This window comes from Diospyros lotus, chromosome 6 (genome assembly GCF_014633365.1).
Source record: "Diospyros lotus cultivar Yz01 chromosome 6, ASM1463336v1, whole genome shotgun sequence".
Classification (NCBI taxonomy): domain Eukaryota; kingdom Viridiplantae; phylum Streptophyta; class Magnoliopsida; order Ericales; family Ebenaceae; genus Diospyros; species Diospyros lotus.
The window spans coordinates 18,074,050-18,092,588 of NC_068343.1; the positions used below are offsets into that span (position 1 = coordinate 18,074,050).

The 18,539-nt window shown below is 39.9% G+C and overlaps 1 protein-coding gene across 1 annotated transcript in view; it reads left to right on the forward strand.

Annotated features, from left to right (window-relative positions):
* The window catches only part of LOC127803577 (ubiquitin carboxyl-terminal hydrolase 4), a 50,664-nt gene that overhangs the window by 11,180 nt on the left and 20,945 nt on the right, over positions 1-18,539 (forward strand). The window contains exons 2-3 of the mRNA XM_052339915.1: positions 7,262-7,378; positions 11,029-11,127. Of these exons, the coding sequence (XP_052195875.1) occupies positions 7,262-7,378; positions 11,029-11,127 (216 nt within the window). The remainder of the gene's footprint in view (positions 1-7,261; positions 7,379-11,028; positions 11,128-18,539) is intronic.

Below are 18,539 nucleotides of genomic sequence, written 5' to 3' on the forward strand. Positions count from 1 at the left end.
GGTCCTGATTCATGGGACTTACCAAAGAAGGTCTAAGAGGCAGGGGTGGGGTGGTAAATTGGCTGGCTGGTATAACAGCCAGCCATATGCGTAAGGGATAGAGTGGGGAAATTGTTGAGTTGTTGCGTAACAGAATGCGATTGAGGGGGGAGAGAGGGATATGTGTAGAGGGTGAAGATATTGAGAAGGGGAAGATGATTTTGGTATTGAGTCTTAGGGAGAGTTAAGGGCCTCTCGAATGCCCAGTTTTCTTTTCATTTTGTTAATTTTCAGCTTGTAGTTCCTTTCGATAATCAGTATCCTATCAATTTCCATGCAAAAAGACATTTTTGGCATCATATTGATGCAATGGCCACCCAAGATTAGCAGCTAGAGATAGGAGTATCCTGATTGTATTTAGCTTTGCAACAGGAGCAAATGTGTATGGGTAATCTATGCCATATACTTGAGTGTATCCCTTGACCACTTGTCTTGCCTTATACCTGTCTAATGTCCCATCAGATTTATATCTAACTGTGTAAACTGATTTACATTCCACCGGGTGTTTTCCTTTAGGCAATTGGACCAACTCCCAAGTTTGGTTTTTTTCAAGAGCTGATTCCTCCAATTCTCATCCCCTATAGCTTTGGTAAAGTGTTTGGGAATAGGAATGATATGCATGTTGGTCAAGAAGGTTTTATGTGGGGTAGATAATTTGGAATAGGACAGAAGCAAATGCAAAGGATGCTTGGTACAGGTTCTAATGCCTTTTCTAAGGGCAATAGGCCAATCAAGGTCGCTTTGAGAAATTTCAGTCTCACACACAGGTTCAATAGGTTTAGTTATAAGTATTGTTAGGGTTTGTCTAGAGTATTGATGGCAGTGATAGCAATGTTTTGAACAGGTTAGTATGCGATTTTAGAGGGTAGAGATAGGCGGTGGCCTCCCTTGCAATTAGAAATTAAGTTGGGGGTTAAACCGGTAATATCCATATTGGTTTTGTAATGGCCTAGGAATTGTCGCCCTAATATTCTATAAATAGGAAATGGGGGACTAGGCATCATTAATGCATGATGCTATTGTTTCATGAGAAAGCTTTGAGAGAGGAAAGGCTGTGATTTTAGAATAGCTTTTGTAATCTTGAGAGAAGGCTTGTAATCGTGGGGTGCAACCGGGTGTAGTGTCATTATTCTTTAAATCAAAGAAGGCTGCTCTTGGAGGGTTCTTAGGCTAGATGTAGGGTTGTCCTAAGGGGCAATCCGAATCGGGATAATCCGCTTGTCTCATGTGGTTTGCTTTACTTTCAGTTTTGTTTAATATTTCAGTTTGATTCTTTAATTTGTTCTTTCAATTTTGTTTGTGAATGTGTGTGGTTGAGAACGGCATAATTTCCATCTAAGAAATTTGATCCAGTGACCCTAGGTATAACAGGTATAGAAGTATCAATGTGAGATTTACCTGATAAGATTTCAAGAGGGTTGGTAGTGCTAGTATCAACAACAGGTTCAGGAGTTGAATCAGATGCTTGGACTTGTATAGGACTAGAAACCAACCTTCTCCTTCTTGAATAGACCTGTAGGGGAGGAGCACTTGGAAAGGGCTCCTCCTGAGTCATATTTGATGAATCCTTAGTATTAGTCGGGGGAAAATAAGGTGGAGAGAAATCCAGGTCCGGTAGAGATGGAAATTGATCCCTATATGTGATTATTTGATTGTTATGAGAATGGTCAAAATAGGGCATGTTTTCAACAAAAGTCACATTAGTCGACATAAAGAATTTTTTGGAAGGGGGGTGGTAACACCTATAGCCTTTTTGAGTAGAGGAATATCCAATGAAGATGCATTTTAAAGCTCGAGGTTTTAACTTACCTCTATTAGGATTATGAACATGAACAAACGATACACACCCAAAAACTTTAGGTTTCCAACAACTAGAAATTTGAATGTTAGGAAAGTGTTTGATTAGGAGTTGAATAGGGCTATGAGATTCAGGGGTTTGGGAAGGCAACCTATTAATAAGGGACATGATTGTTAGAATTGTTTCTCCCCAATAATGTTTAGGAACATTATAGTGGGAAAAGAGTGCTCTAGTAACTACAAGTAGATGCCCATTCTTCCTCTCAGTCAACCCATTTTGTTGAGGAGTATAGGGACAAGAGGACTCATGGATAATCCCTTTTTGTTGGAAAAAATTTGATAGGGATTGGTTGAAAAAATCTTTGGTATTATCAGACTTTAGTCTCTTGATTTTCACCCCAAATTGGGTCCTAATCATATTATAGAAATGTCATGACCCAAGGAATAATAGAAGGGCATCATTGTAATAAGGTTGCAATGGTTTGTTAGGATATTTTTACAAGTTGTTAAAGCACATGGGTGTTGTTAGGATGCTGTTAGAAATTAGTTAACTAACTACTATACCTATAAAAAAGCCTATTGTAAGAGGAGAGGATATGCATGAATTGATGAAATGAAATTCTGATTCTCTCTACAATTCTCTCCCTTCTCCCTCTGGTTTCTCCCTACTATTTCTCCCCCATTTTCTCTTAATATCTCTCCCTTTTTCTACTGATTCCCCCTTTCTTTAATTTTGATTTCTTCCCCAATTCCTCTTCTAACCTATCACAAACCCTAGGTTCGTGACAAGAAATTAGGAAAAATGGTGCTCACTTTAGATTTATTTTTCATAAGAAATAGCCACATCACTCTAGTGTAATCATCCACAAACACTATAAACCACTATGCCCCATAAATATTGGGAACGGTTGAAGGGCCCCAAACATCACTATGAATAAGAGAGAATGGAAGAGAAGTTCTTTTATTTGATAAAGGATAAGTCACCCTCTTATGTTTAGCAAATTCACAAACATAACACTGAAAATTTTTAACATCAAAACCCTTAAACAAAGCTGGAAACATGACACTAAGAGTGAAAAATGAGGGGTGACTGAGGCGATAGTGATGCAACCAAATCTGATCTTTATTAGATTTAACCAAACATGACACATAATTAACTTTTTCCTTTTGCTCCTGCACACTTGGCCCCTCAAGATAGTATAGACTAGCCCTAGCCTTAGCAAGCCCAATCATCTTCTTCGATTCCTGTCCCTAAATTTCACAGAAAGTAGGATAGAAGTTAGCACTGCAATTGTTGTTTAGGATCAGCTTTTGAATGAAAATAAGATTAGTGAATAGTTTAGGGACATGGAGAACATTCTTGAATGTGAGATATTCATTGAGAATGGCATCTCCTTGCCCAACAACAGTGGTTAAGGACCCATCTACCATGGCTATTTTCTTGGAACTTGAACAAGGGCTGTAGGTAATGAAATAATGGAAAAGAGGGGTCATATGATCTGTTGCCCCTAAGTCTAGGATCCAAGAGTTAGGTTGGGCTATTCTCGAAGCATGTAGGGTAGGAGAATGAGAGGAAATACCTATAAGTGCAAGGGAATAGGTATCTTTTCCCTTTTTGTTGAGAGATTCTAGAAAGTTCCTTAGCTTCTCAATCTCTGCCTTGTTAAGATCCAAGCCATCTCCTTGTTCTGGACTCTTTTGTTTAGTTTGTTGTTGGTTGCTAGCCATATAGGCTTGACCTTGGTCCCTTGATTGTCCTCCTTTGGATGGTTTTCCATGTAACTTCCAGCACCTCTCTATGGTGTGCCTAGTCTTTTTACAAAAATGTACACCACTTCTCCTCTTTATCCCCAGCATCACTTCCCTTCTCCCTTCTTCGACACGAACTATAAAGATTACTTCATTTAGAGAGAGTAGATCTTTCTTACCGAGGATTTGAACTCTTACCGTATCAAACTCCATATTAAGTTCAACTAGGAAGTTATAGGTTCTTTCTTTCTCCACGAATCTCTTTTGTAATGCTGCATGTTCACAGCATTTCATCTTTAGGCATTGGTAATGATCCAATTCCTACTATAAAGTTTGTAATTATTGGCATATTTAGTGATAGATCTTACCCCTTGTTTAGTGGCTGCAATTTTGGTCCTTATTTCGTAGATCTGTGCAGCATCTTTCACCTCAGAACAAGTGAGTTTGACTATCTCCCAAATGTCTCTAGCAGTTGTTAAAAACATCACCGTATCATTTATCTTTGGTACCATTGAGTTCCACAACCATGACATCACTAAGAAATCCTCCTTATCCCATGCTGTAAACATAGGATCTTCCTCTTTAGGACCAATCCCCAAAAGATGGCTTAGCTTCCCTTTTCCCTTGAGAAAAGTACGGATTTGCTGTGACAACTTCAAATAATTTTTTCCATTCAAACGTTAAGCTGCCGAGAGATTTTGCAATTCTCCTCCCAAGCCTATTTGCCAATTCCAGTAAACGGAACTTTCGTGGTGTTGCTGGATTTAGTTGTATTCGGCATAGGATTAGGGTCAGAGACAGTAGACATTCTATCGGGTGAAGAAAAGGGATCAAAGAAAGCCTTAACCCAATAAAGTGGTGACAATGGAAGCCTAAGAATGTCAATGGAGGCTGGAGAAAGGAAAAACAAGAAAGGCAATGAAGGTCGGGAAAAAACCCTAGAAGGATGGATGGCTTTGATGCCATGTCAAAAGGAACTTTGAAGAAAATAGAATTCCTTACTTCATTCCATGAGTAAACAAATATAAATATACTAGAGTTCCTAAGAATTCTCCTAGGTTTTAGGATTAGATTACACTCCTAAAAACTAGGGATAGATTACAATCCTAATTGGTAGGACTACATTACTGTTGTAATAGATCTCACCAACACATACCCCACGATTTCCTCTTCAAGACAGAACACAACCTCTCTTCATGACTCAGAATAGTAAACCAGAAAGCCACAAGAAACAACACAGAATCACAAACACTCACACACCAAAACAAGAGGATTTATCCTGGTTCAAAACTCTTGAAAAAAGATCCTACATCCAGACTGGTATGACCTTGCTTACACTATCTTGAAAACAGAATACAAGATTACATATGCTGTTCACACACCCTCAACCCTATTACCAGACCAAGTACTAATCGGAGATTACAAAGAAACCCTTTCCTCTCACCTATACACAACACATACTCTTCTCACAAGATAGACCGCAAAAACAAAAGAATAAAGAGACCCCCCACACCCTTTTATTTATAGAACATAGAGGGCTTGAGTTACAAGATTGAAATAACCGCATGCCGCTATTACAAGACTACCCCTGACTAACATGGTTCTAGAAGATTTATTCTAACTACTTCTAATCAACATTATGTTACCGAGTCCTAGTCTAATCCTTAGGCAAATATTTCAACAATTACAACAATCTCTTTATAAATTACAGACTTACATATGTAAATTAAATTTAAAAACAAATCAGCTTCAGCTTCTTTATCCTCTAGGCTCCTTATCTTCTTCTATTCAACGCCAATTATTCAAACTTCAATCGTTGACAGGAGTAAATACTAAGATTGAGATATGGAACAATACTTTAGAATCTAAAGGTTTTAAATTGATAGGATTGGGGACCAAATACATGGAATGCAAGTTTAAAAATATAAGTGTGGATGATGTCATGATGAAACTTGAAGATCAAATCACTCTTTAGATGTCTTAGATTTATCATCCAAAAAAGGGAGAGATTAATGAGGATGTAACCCATAAAATTTAGGCAAGATGGTGCGCTAGGCATTTTATGTGATAGTAAGATTTTGGTAAAGTTTAAAGGAAAATTTTATAAGATGGCAATAAGATGATCTTTATTGTATGAAATAGAATGTTGGGCAAAAAGTGCTAATGTTTACAAAATATGAGCATAATGAAGATGAGGAAAATTACAAATGAGGTTTTTTTTTTGTAATAAATTTGGAGTGGCTTCTCTTAAAGATAAGTTTCTTGAAATACAATTAAAATGCTTTGGTCATGTGAAGAAGACCAATAGAGGCTCTATGAGGAGAGTGGATGGAATGGGACAATTTTTTAACAGAAGAGGTAGATGAAGACTCATGAAAACTTGGTGGGAGACTCTTAGCTATGATACAAGTTATAAGGGCCTTACAAAAAATATAGCCATAGATAGAAATGAATGGCAAGCTAGAATTCATGTAGTCGACCCTACCTAATGTGTATAAGTCTTGCTGTGTTGTTATTCTTGTTGTTGTAGACATGTAAAAAGAAGACCAATAGAAGTACCTGCGAGGCGAGTGGGTGAAATGGAAGAAAATTTAACAAAAGAGAGAGAGAGAGGAAGACTGAAAAAAAAAAAAAACTTGGGAAACCCTTAGACACAACATAGGATATAATGGCCTTACAATGATATGGTCATGGATAGAGCTGATAGGAGATTTAAAATTAATGTAGCAGACCCTACTTGGTGGGATTAAGGCTGATGATTGTTGCCGTTATCAACTTGTTTATGAATGGATTTTTCTGATATCTTTAGGATTTTTTATTCACACATCTTTTGTGATATGCCAATATGTAAAGTGTAACAAATAATTTCTTATTAGTTTAATATACTAAAATATGAGTGCTCCTCGTGGTGGAGTCAACGCTTATGCTTGTTGTTGTATCCAGGGTATAACTCTGTGTAAACATAAATGAAGAAACTGTTGTCATTCATGTATGCGTAAAATGCATACCTATTTATTAGCATGTCCTTATCATATCATGTTATTAGTTCTTCTGAAAATTTTTATGTTGCATCCATGTGCTTCTTAGATTTGATTATGTTAGATTTGATCATGTTATAATGACTGTGCATGACTTTTACACAGAAAGATGGACTGCATGATCTTCACCAAAAGGAAGGACCTTACGTTTGCTTGATTTAGTTGCCAGTTTTGTCAATAGAATCCAAACTTCTATGGTCATTAGCACGAAGTCTTTGCATGTTACCTGCATTGGTTGTTAACTAGTGCCAGAAAAGGAAATCCATTAACATTTAACAGTGTCTTAACAAATATTGGCAAGTATTTGAACTTTCACAAAAACCATTATATTAACTTTGGGGAGTAAATCTCTAGAATCAAACAGTCACGTTTTTCTCTTTTGCCTGCCAACAAACCTAGGTTGGTGAAATAGCAGTCATTGCCCATTAAAAGCCGCACTGACTACTTTTTTTTATTCATAGAACAGAGGTTCGAGGCATAAAAAATTATCACTTGAAGATGGCTAGGCCTTCAGGGTTAATCTGCTCTTGGATCTCTTGAATCCATAGTGGCAGCACAGCTGTACAAGGAATTGCTTGCTTTGAGATACATGCAGTCTGTTGTGTATTTTTCTTTCTAACATCATCCCTTTCATGCAGGCTCTTTATTTCTGTGTTCCATTTCGGGAGCAGCTGTTAGAATATTATGCAAACAACAAAAATCTTTCAGATACAGAAGAAAATCTATTGACATGTCTGGCAGACTTATTTACACAGGTACAACTCTTATCATGATTACTCAGTAGTTACATCAGTACTTTGGAGAATTGTCCTACTTCCTTGACCTTTGTGTATTTTTATTACTGACCTATGTCAATTCTTTCTCAGGCAATTTGATTGCTTAACTGCGGAATTGGTCATGTAAATAAGATCATTTTTTGCCTCCTTCATCCTTGCTTAATTCTTTCTTGTTAACAGTATAGAGATTAGTTATCTGATATTAATTGCGGTAGTTCTTTTAAAAAGAAAAGTCAGCTTTGTTTGTTTACTTTTACCCTTGTGGATAGGGTTTTTACTTTTTTTTTAATCATGCTTCTACAATGTAATAGCCCCACCTCAATGATTAATTGTACTAAAGTTGTGATATTATCTTCCTTTTGGTTATTTAATTATACTTAAACTCTCTCTCTCTCTCTCTCTCACACACACACACACACACACACAAAAAAGGATAGTGGGCGCTCTCGCATTTGCATGCTCTTTGAACCACTATTACTGTTCTCAAGTGAACTAAAAAATGTGCTTTTTTGTATGTTTCCTTCTACCATGGTCTACAAGAAGTAGAAGATGCAGAATGTTAGTGTCAACTCCCCCTTGCTTCCAGTTAGTCATCAACTTTTCTTGTCAGCCTTGGGATCTTAACTATCTTAGGATGCATTTTATCAATTGTCATTTGTTCCAATTTTCAGTTAAACAGTGCAGTTAAAGCTGAAATGTAATAATAGGTCTCTCTTCCTCTTACAGCCCACATTGGCCCCTTTCTTGGAGTCAGACTTCTGAGAAATTTTGTATAGCTTTCCTTTTGTCAGGTTAAGCCTATATGTACATCTACAATCTCTGACAAATCAGATGTCAAAAGATGTTGGAATAAAAATGTCAAAAGCAAAATTATAACTTATTGATTAAAAAGGTGGTCCTGAGTTCAAACTGGAGGGACTAACTGCATTTTTTTTTTTTTGGGGGGGGGGGGGGGGTTACTTTTTGGTAGATCTTGCATCAGTTGTAGTGAATTGTTATCTTCCAAAATTGTTGGTTTGAAATCTGGGAGATATTAGAGTTGCCCAGTCCAATATTTCCAAAGTTATGCGTTAAACTCTAATTGTTGTTATTATTATTAATTTTTTTTTGGTGGGGGGCTGGGAATGCACGTGATTATGGTATTTTTTCTTTTTCATGGTGGGTTCTGGTTTGGAGGCTATTTGCTTAAGTACCTTGCTTGAGGAATTGCAACAACAACAATCACAAATCTTAACCCCACTAGGTAGGGTCGACCATATGAATCCTACCTCTCCAACCATCTTTATTGATGTCTATATCTTTTTTAAATGTAATATATCCCTCATCATATCAAAGGGTTTTCCACCAAGTTTTCTCTAGTCTTTCTCTTGCTCTTTTGCTATAAACTCTCTTCATTCTGTTCACTTACCTGTTGGTGCATCTATTAATCTTCTCATTTATCCAAACAATCATAATCACATGTTGCATGTCTTATCTTTAACAGGCCCTACTCAAACTTTATCATGTATGATCTCATTTCTAAGGGCCAGTTTCTTGTTTCCAGTTTTCATCTTCAATTTTATGTGTTCAGTTTCGTTTTTATTTTTTTTAAATGAAAACTTTTAACATGTTTGACAACATTGTCTTCATTTTCAGTTTTCTATTTTCCTTTTTAATTTTTTTATTTTCTAAATTGTTGGCTACTGGGGGTGGCGCTAGAGGTTGCCAACAACTCCACTGGCCTTCTCTTAGTTGCCAGTCAACTAAGAGTCTTGTCGAGAGTCAAGACTCATGGCCCTTAGACCAGATCTGATGGGAGTCGCTGACTCAAGGGAATCGACAATGTTGGAGCTTACAGGTCTCCTCTCTTGGTTGTGACTCCCTTGGTAGTTGTCAATGAGTGATGTGACACTGAAATGTGTGCCCGGTGGTGAGTAGTGTTTCCAGAGGTGAGGAGTGTGGGAAGGGAAGAAATGAAAAAAAAAAAAAAACTAAAAATGAAATTGAGTAACCAAACGGTATGTTCTTGTTTGTGTTGTCAAAATAGTGAAAACGAAAGCTCTACCAAATTGGCCCTAATTATATCTTTGCTTGTCTGGCTGGACGTCACAGTTAGACCACCTATATTATGCATATAGTGATACTTAACTATCCAACAATTTGAGCCATACATCAAAGAAGGTCATGTAGCTATTTGAGAAAACTTTTCTTTCAGCTGTAAACGGTTTTTTTTATTGCATAAAATGTTGGATGCACTTGTCCACTTAACCATTCTGCTTTGGTTCTATAAGTAACATCTTCAATAATCTTTCCTTCTTTTTGAGTAATTGATTTGAGATATCTAAATTGGTCTATTGATCGAGGGTTTGTTCATTTTGTCTTTGCATCGCGGTGATTGTTAGATCCCTAAGAAAAGTTTAGACTAACATAGTCATTTAGAATCGTTGTATTTGTGGTTGTTCATTTAAATGATTTTCTAGGTTCTCCCATGTCAATCAGATCCAAGGATTTGGCTAGGCTTGTCCTCAAAGAATTGCATCAGTCTGTCTATCTTCTACTAACATCACTTTCAAATGGGTTTCTGTGCAGAGAACAAATATTGTTACTTTTTCATCAAGATGATCAAAATATTTGTGTGCATGATGGAATCAGAATACAAAATGCTGGTGGGAAACTGAACTGCTATTATTCACTTTTCACAAAGACATTAAATGCATTATATATGCCTTTTTCACCTACCCAAAAAAAAAAAAAAAAAGAGCTTTATAAAAAGACAAAATACTTTGAAACCATAAGTTGATTCTCATCATTTGTTAAGAATATTTTTAGTAAGTTCTTCAATTTGTCTCTTGTTATTAAAAGGGAAAGAATTGAGAACTAAGAGATCTTTCAAATTATTAGAGAATATGTGAAGTATAATTGAGATTATGAGCCTTGTCTTAATATTGTTAAGCAATAAGAAAACTAAGAAATGAATTAAGTCATTTACTTTTTTTCTGAAGGACCTTTTAGAAAATGAATAAGTCATTTACTTTTTTTCTGAAGGACCTTTTAGACTATACACATAATTTGACTTTTCCCACTGCCAATATTGTTTTTGGTATACTAATGTCTTTATAAATCTTGTTTGGTTGGAGGTTTATATGTGCTTGAACCTGAGAACATTGAACTTTCAGATTATAAGCTGTTGTGTAAAGCAATTTTCTGTCATGAAATATCTCTAGGTAATTTTGTTTCCAAACACCTCACATTTCCATAAGTTTGATTACTTCTTGGCTTTCTTAAATTTCAGAAACATTTTTAGAACTTTGTTTCTGTGAGGATTTATATTCACATATGGGTTGATCAGTTATCAGGTTTGATCTTGGTATTTTGGCTCAACAGGATTTTAATGTATACAGTTCTTTTGTGATTATCTTTCTACAATTTCTACTGCCTTTTGCTGCCTTTTACTGGGGGTTGCCTTTGAGCTTAATTCTTGAATGATACCCTTTTGACTGATTTGTGGAAGATTACATTTAGTCAATTGGAAATTGTGATTGGGTATTATCTAGTCTTATAACAAGCATCCATGTATGCCCACACATTCAAGTGCTCCTATTTAATTGTCAACTTATACTTTTACTGAACCAACGCTTACTCCTCCATAGATAAGTTCACAAAAGAAGAAGACAGGTGTCATTGCTCCAAAGCGCTTTGTTCAGAGATTGAAGAAGCAAAATGAGATTTTCCGCAGCTATATGCACCAGGTATGCCCTTAATATGAACTTTTGGTACTTGCTTTTGTATATTGAGTTTAAGCTACATGGGAATATTTAAAGTGGTATATTTTAGAGGCTGTGGCCAATATATTTGTCTTGTTCTGTCTTCAATTTCAACATTAAATGTGGGACCTTGGCTTATTCTAGTTGTACTGAAAAATTGATGATTTTTCTGTTATGGATTTCCTGAATGAATTTGATTACACTTTGAGGCAAATTCACTCTATCATGACACCTGCAATACTCTGTTCTTTCACATGCTACTTCAAATATATATTTTCCCTTTACAAAGCTTATAGTCTTCACAGCATCATGTAGCCACCAAAGAAATTATTACAATCATACAATGTCCTTGTTAGATTAGATTCAGTATATGGTTACAGGCCTTTTTCTTTACAAAATGGAAATTGGCTCTTGCTTTGAGGGAAGCAGATATGTGTTGTTTGTGAGATTCAACCCATGAACTTTTTCCTGGTTTCATCTATGGTATGTGACCTGTTCAACAGGGCTTCGCTAGCAGCACACAGAACAGGGATTTATGGGCTTCTCTATTTTTGCATTTGGTTAGTAAAGGTTTTGAGGAGGAAGCCATGGGGTTCTTCATACTTATTGAGGTGAGGATGAGGATGAGGATTAATAGTGGTTGAAAAACATAGCCAATGGGCTCACTTATGACTGGAGAATGAAAAGGGCAGAGGGGAGTTCTAGAAGAGTGTCAGGATCTCAATCTTGACAAGGGATTAGGGTTTGATTCTAAGAGAGAGAGAACGAGAGGGAGAGAATTGAGAGAGAGAGAGATTAGAGAGAAATTGAGGGAGAGATGAGCTGGAATTTCATCAACAAATTCATCGATAATTCTCATTGAGAGGGAAAACCTCTGGTATAGGCCCATCCTCATTACAACTAGCTTCACCCGCTTAGCGCCCTTGTCTCCTACTGTTATTTTTGTTACAGCCTTCTAACTGATCTAATTGTATCAGCTTTGCTAACAACTTCTTGTTATGCTACCCCTTACATGCTACAACTTACTCTATACATCTAGCTACCATAAGAGTCCTGACAATACCCCCCGGTTCAGAGCTTTTTTGACTTTCTTGTCCTCAAGAAAGCGAAAGGAGCCTGGTAGTTTGTGGGAATTGCTGCAACAAGTCAAGAAGGTATTCCCAAGTATTATTGCGGGGATGGAGGTGTGTCCACTGCACTAAGACCTAGGTAATAGGAGCGCCATGCTGATAGATCACCCGCTTATCCAGGATCAAGGTTGGCTCGAACGGTGGAAGAGATTCCCCACCCCAATCCGGTAATGTAAAAGAAGCTTGCTGGTCACCAATAGACTTCTTAAGCAGCAAGACATGAAAAACCGAAGAATATGAGAATTGGGCGGAAGCTGCAATGGATCCGAACTTGGCCACAATTTGGGAGGGCCCAAAAAGTTTAGGGCTCAACTTAGAAATTGGAGACTTAGTGAAGGCCTTGGTGAGCATGCCTTAACTTCAAGTAAACTGAGTCACCCACAGAAAACTCCCGCTCGTTACGCCTACGATCCGCAAATTGCTTCATCCGATGTTGTGCATCAGCCAACTCCCATCTTAAGATTTGCAGCACCTCCTGCTACTGCTGTAAGAACTCTTCGATTGCAGCTACGGACAGTGATGACATGGTGGTAGACAAGTAAGAGGGTTGGTAACCATATAAGGCCTAAAACGGGGACATCTTGAGGGAAGTGTGGTAACAGGAATTATACCACCACTGCGCCAAGGAAAGCCATTTGTGCCATTGACGGGGATGGGCTAAACAGAGGCAGCACAAGTAATTCTCGAGACATTGATTACCCCACTTCGTTTGGCCATCTGTTTTCAGATGGTAGACAGTAGACATGTGTAAGCGAACCCCCAAAGACTTAAACAACTCCTACCACATGAGACTAGAAAAAATCTTGTCCCGATCCAAGACAATAGTCCTTGGCACCCCATGCAAACTGATGATCTGATCCAAAAAGATCTGGGCTACTTCTTGAGCCATAAAAGGATGGGAGAGGCCAATAAAATGGGCAAATTTAGTAAAACGATCCACAACCACCATCACACAATTTTTACCTTCCGACCGTGGTAGCCCCTCTACAAAATCCATAGACAAATAGCTCCAAGCCTGCTCTGGATGCTCTAGAGACTGCAACAACCTAGGGTACGCCATTGATTCTGGCTCACATCTTTGGCACACATCACAATGTCACGACCGTCCCTAAGCAGCAACATTTTAATTTTTTCCTTGCAGTGTAATTCTTCTGTTTTACTTTCTACTTTTGGGGTTTATTGTAATTTCCAGCACCAAGTTTGTTAGTTGAAGATTCCACACGTGGGGAGGGGCTGGAATAGGACAAAACTTATGGTTACAGCCGTTAGGAAGGGAGGATCCCCTGTGGCGCGGCCTCCCAGCTATATCAGCTCCGAGGTTGCCCTGAAAAGATTATCGAATATGAATATTGCATTCTGTTTTCCATCTATCTTCTAGCTCTCCTCTCTCTCTCAGACTCTTCCTCTCTATTTCCCTACCTCTCTTTCCCTCACTTTTTCTGTTCTCTCTTCATTATCACTCCTATTCTCCTATTGTCACCTACGGCCGTGACAATAATTGGTATCAAAGCCACAGATTCTCAGCCAACACTTGTAGTATCGGGAGCGATGGCAGATGATACTCGCATGAAGAGCCTGGAAACGCAGCTTCAACAAGTCAGCTCGCCAGTGGCAGATTTTCAAAATTGAACCAATCAACTGGAGCTGGGAGCCACCCGGAATCATGAGGCGATCATAGCCATGGACCACAAGCTAGAGAGTTCCATGGAGGGATTGGAATGAAGACTGAATTCTTCAATCGCGAGAGTATGAGACGAACTAGGAGCTCAAATGCAGCAGTTCATGATGATGTTCACTCAACAGAATTCGGTCAGGATAGCATCGGACTTCCCTCCTAGGGAGAGAAATGAGCTTGTTCTGCAAAGACATAGAATGGATCGGGGAATTGGGACATCCGAACTGGAGATAAACCTAGAAAAGGAGTTGGAGAGGATGCTAGGGAGGGATAGGTTAGAACCTCCCAATCACCATCAACCGGGGTACCCAATGCCTCAAATGGAGATTCCTACATTTGAGGGAGTTAACCCGCGTTGGTGGGTAAGAAAATGCGAGAGGTTGTTCGACTGGTACAACATCCCGCAGGCACAAAGGGTATCGCTGGCCACTGCTTATTTCAATGAAACAGTGGACGCATGGTTCCAGGGGTGCCTTAGTGTAAGGAGCATACATGGGATGAGTTCTCGAAGAAGTTGTGCGAGAGGTTTGGAGGAAAAAGCATGATGGATACCATAGAGGAATTCAACAAACTCAAGCAAGTGGGAGGTGTTGAATCCTATCTGCAAAGGTTTGAGGAGTTAAGGTCGTTCATGATTTGCCATAACCCCCACCTCTCGGAAGCTTATTTTGTATCAAGCTTCATGAGTGGCCTTAGCGAAGAATTGTGGCCAATGGTGAAAATGATGAGGCCGAGAACGGTGGAACAGGCTTTGGAGAGTGCCCGTTTGCAAGAAACCTTGGTGGAGGCAATGATAAAGAAACAGAGTCAACAACAGAGAGGAATGGTTCTGGGCACCTCTAATGCCAGAGGAAAGAGCTACAACCGGGAGGTGACGAAGGGAAAACATGTGGGAGGATCAAACTCAGCTCAATATGGGGAACAACTGTGAGAGCAAAGGAGGTTAGCAGGCCTTTGCTTTCGTTGTGGAGACAAATACCACTCGGGACATCAATGTAGAAGACAAATCCTTCTACTAGAGGGAGACGAAGAAGAAGATCAAAGAGGGATCGGGGAGTTAAACCCCGAAGATGACGACAAGGAGGATAATGGGGAAATTTCCATTCATGCTCTGAAGGGGGTAGCTAATAATAAGATTATGAAAGTGGAAGGCCGATCAAATGGGTGTAACTTGATGATTCTTATCGACAGTGGGAGCACCCATAGCTTTCTGGATGAAGGCATTGCTAAGCGACTGGAATGTGACACCACCCTTAAGTGTGACAGTGGTAAATGGGGATAGGGTGTTGAGTCGGTCGGCTTGTAATGGCTTCAACTGGGAAATGCAAGATGAAATGTTTGTGGCGGATCTAAGACTCTTACAGCTCGGGGGCTACGATGTTGTCCTCAAGGTGGATTGGATGAAAGGGGTGTGCCCCATAAGCTTTGAATTTAACAAAATGGGGGTCTCTTTTGAGAAAGAAGGGAGAAGGATGATGCTGACAGGAGGGAAGGAAACGGGTAGCTGTACAATGATCAGTGGAAGAAGGTTGCGGAGATTGTTCATAGGGAGATGGACCCAGCTGGCACACTTATTCTCCATAGTGGCCATCGAGGAAGACAGAGGAGGAAATGAGGTGCATGGGGAGGTGTTACTGACAGTTATCTCCCCTCGCCATCAAACTGACCAGGTATCATACTCAAACATTCTTAATACATTGTTGTTAGAATATGAGGATCTATTCTTAGAACCTTTTGCTCTTCCCTCTTCCCGAGTTCAAGACCACACCATCAACCTCAAACCTAACACCGAACCCGTTAATATCCGGTCTTACCGTTACCCTCCTGCCCAAAAGAATGAAATCGAGAGAATGGTCAAGGTAATGCTTCAACAAGCCATAATTCGTCCCAGCCAAAGCCTTTTTGCTTCTCTGATTTTATTAGTAAAAAAAAAAGATGGAACATGGTGGTTTTGTGTGGATTACTGCCAACTAAACGCCCTAACCGTCAAAGAAATCGGAGGACATCCCTAAAACAACCTTTAGAACCCACCATGGACATTTTGAATTCTTAGTGATGCCTTTTGGGCTCACTAATGCCCCCGCCACCTTTCAATCACTCATGAACCGTATATTCAAGTCTCACCTTTGCAAGTTCATACTTGTATTTTTTGACGATAACCTTATCTATAGTCCCACCTTTGATCAACACCTATCTCACCTAAACACCACTTTTAATATCCTCAGATCTAACCAGTTTTTTATTAAGAAGTCTAAGTGTGTTTTTGGTCAAGGGCAAGTGGAATATTTAGGCCACATCATATCTAAAGGGGATGTCAGCACAGACCTGAAGAAACTAGAGGAGATGGAATCCTAGCCAAGGCCCAATTCAGTAAAGGCTCTAAGGGGATTTCTGGGCTTGACGGGGTACTACTGACGATTTGTGAAGGGGTACGGGGCCATCAGCAAGCCATTGACGCAATTACTGAAGAATGGAGGGTTTGAATGGGGGCCCTTTGTAGAGGAAGCATTTGTTGAACTGAAAAAAGCCATGAGTAAGGTGCCGGCCTTGGGGCTACCGGACTTTAGCAAACCATTCATCTTAGAAACAGATGCAAGTGGCACAGGTATTGGAGCAATGTTAGCTTAAGGGAGACCGCTGGCCTTTCTGAGTCAGGCCTTAAGCCCCAAGCATTTGAGGCTCAGCATATATGAAAAGGAGTTCATAGTTGTTTTGATAGCAGTGGACAAATGGAGGCATTGCCTAGAAGCGAGCAAATTCATCATTAAAACCGATCATGAAAACCTAAAGTTCCTGCTACAACAAAAACTTCACTCCTAGTTGCAAAAGAAAGGAATGTCTAAACTAATGGGGCTGGATTACACCATACAATATTGGAAAGGGAAGAAAAACATAGCGGCGGATGCACTGTCAAGGTGCCATGAAGAGGGAAGTGTCGCAGCCATATCTTAGGTGGTGCCGGAGTGGTACAATGAGGTGATTGACAGTTATGAAGGGGATGAAAAGATAAAGGGGATAATAAAAAAATTGACGGTGGGAACACAGGAGGAGAAGAGTACACGTTAAGTGGGGGATTGTTGAGGCGTCACGAGAGGTTGGTGATTGGAAATATTATCGGGCTCAAGAACAAGATCATGCAATCTTTGCATGAGTCGCCACTAGGGGGGCATTCCGGCATGCAGAACACTTATGTACGGGTTAAGAGGGTATTCCATTGGCCAAGGATGAAGGCTGAAATTCGAAGATATGTGCTGTCTTGTGACACTTGCAAGAGGTGTAAGACCGAGAACATAGCCTACCCAGGGTTGCTGCTAACGTGTCAATGGATTTCGTGGAAGGCCTACTGAGATCGGAGGCAAGGGACAACATATTGGTAGTGGTAGACCGGTTGACCAAGTTTGCTCACTTCATAGGGCTATCTCATCCGTATACCGCTCAAGATGCAGTCAGGGCCTTCCTTGATCGAGTGGTAAAGCTGCATGGGACTCCCAAGTACATTGTCTCAGATCAGGATCGGATCTTCACCAGTCTAATGTGGCAGAACTCATGAAGGCGTTGGGGACCAAGTTGAGCATGTCCATAGCCTACCACTCTCAATCAGATAAGCAAACGGAGAGGGTAAATCAAAGTTTAGAAACCTACTTGAGGTGTGTTTGCCTCTTACAACCCAAGGAGTGGCATCGATGGTTGTCCCTAGCCCAATGGTGGTATAACACCAACTATCATTCCTCTATTAAAATGTCACCGTTTGAAGCCTTATTCGGGTACCAACCACCAACTTTACTGGTTGTAGAAGAGGGATCCAATGTAGCAACTGTAGAGGAATACCTTTAGCAGCGAAGGCAAGTCACTCAACAACTCAGGCAAGAGTTGGCATCAGCTAGGAACAAGATGAAGCAAGTAGTCGATCGAGAGAGAAGTGAAAGGGAGTTTGCTGTGGGAGACAATGTGTATTTGAGGCTGCGGTATCCCCATCTCAAGTCCCTCACTAAGGGGAAGGTGACTAAACTTAGCCCCAAATATTTTGCTCCTTTTGCCATAGAAGCTAAGGTAGGACAAGTGGCCTACCGCCTGAAGTTACCTGAAGGGACCCAAATCCATCTAGTCTTTCATGTCTCTCTCCTCAAGAAATCCGTGGGAAATCATCCAATGAGCCTGGCCCTCCCTACATTCCCTAAAGAAGTTACTGGGGTGGTGGAACCAGAGGCTATACTCGAAAGGAGGGTGGTGTACAAACTGGGAGCCCCGCTCATGCAGGTGCTGGTCAAGTGGCGAGGCAGCACTTCGGGCTGCAGCACCCGGGAGTATCTACCCGATCTCCCAAGGCAATTTCCCTGAATGACCAGTCTCCTTAGCATTTCTTGAGGATAAGAAATCGATTGAGGGGGGGGGGGGGGGGGGGAAATTGTCACGGCTATCCCTAAGCAGCAACATTTTAATTTTTTTCCTTGCAGTGTAATTCTTCTGTTTTACTTTTTACTTTTGGGGTTTATTGTAATTTCCAACACCAAGTTTGTTAGCTGAAGATTCCCCATGTGGGGAGGGTCTGGCATAGGACAAAACTTATGGTTACAGCCATTAGGAAGTGAGGA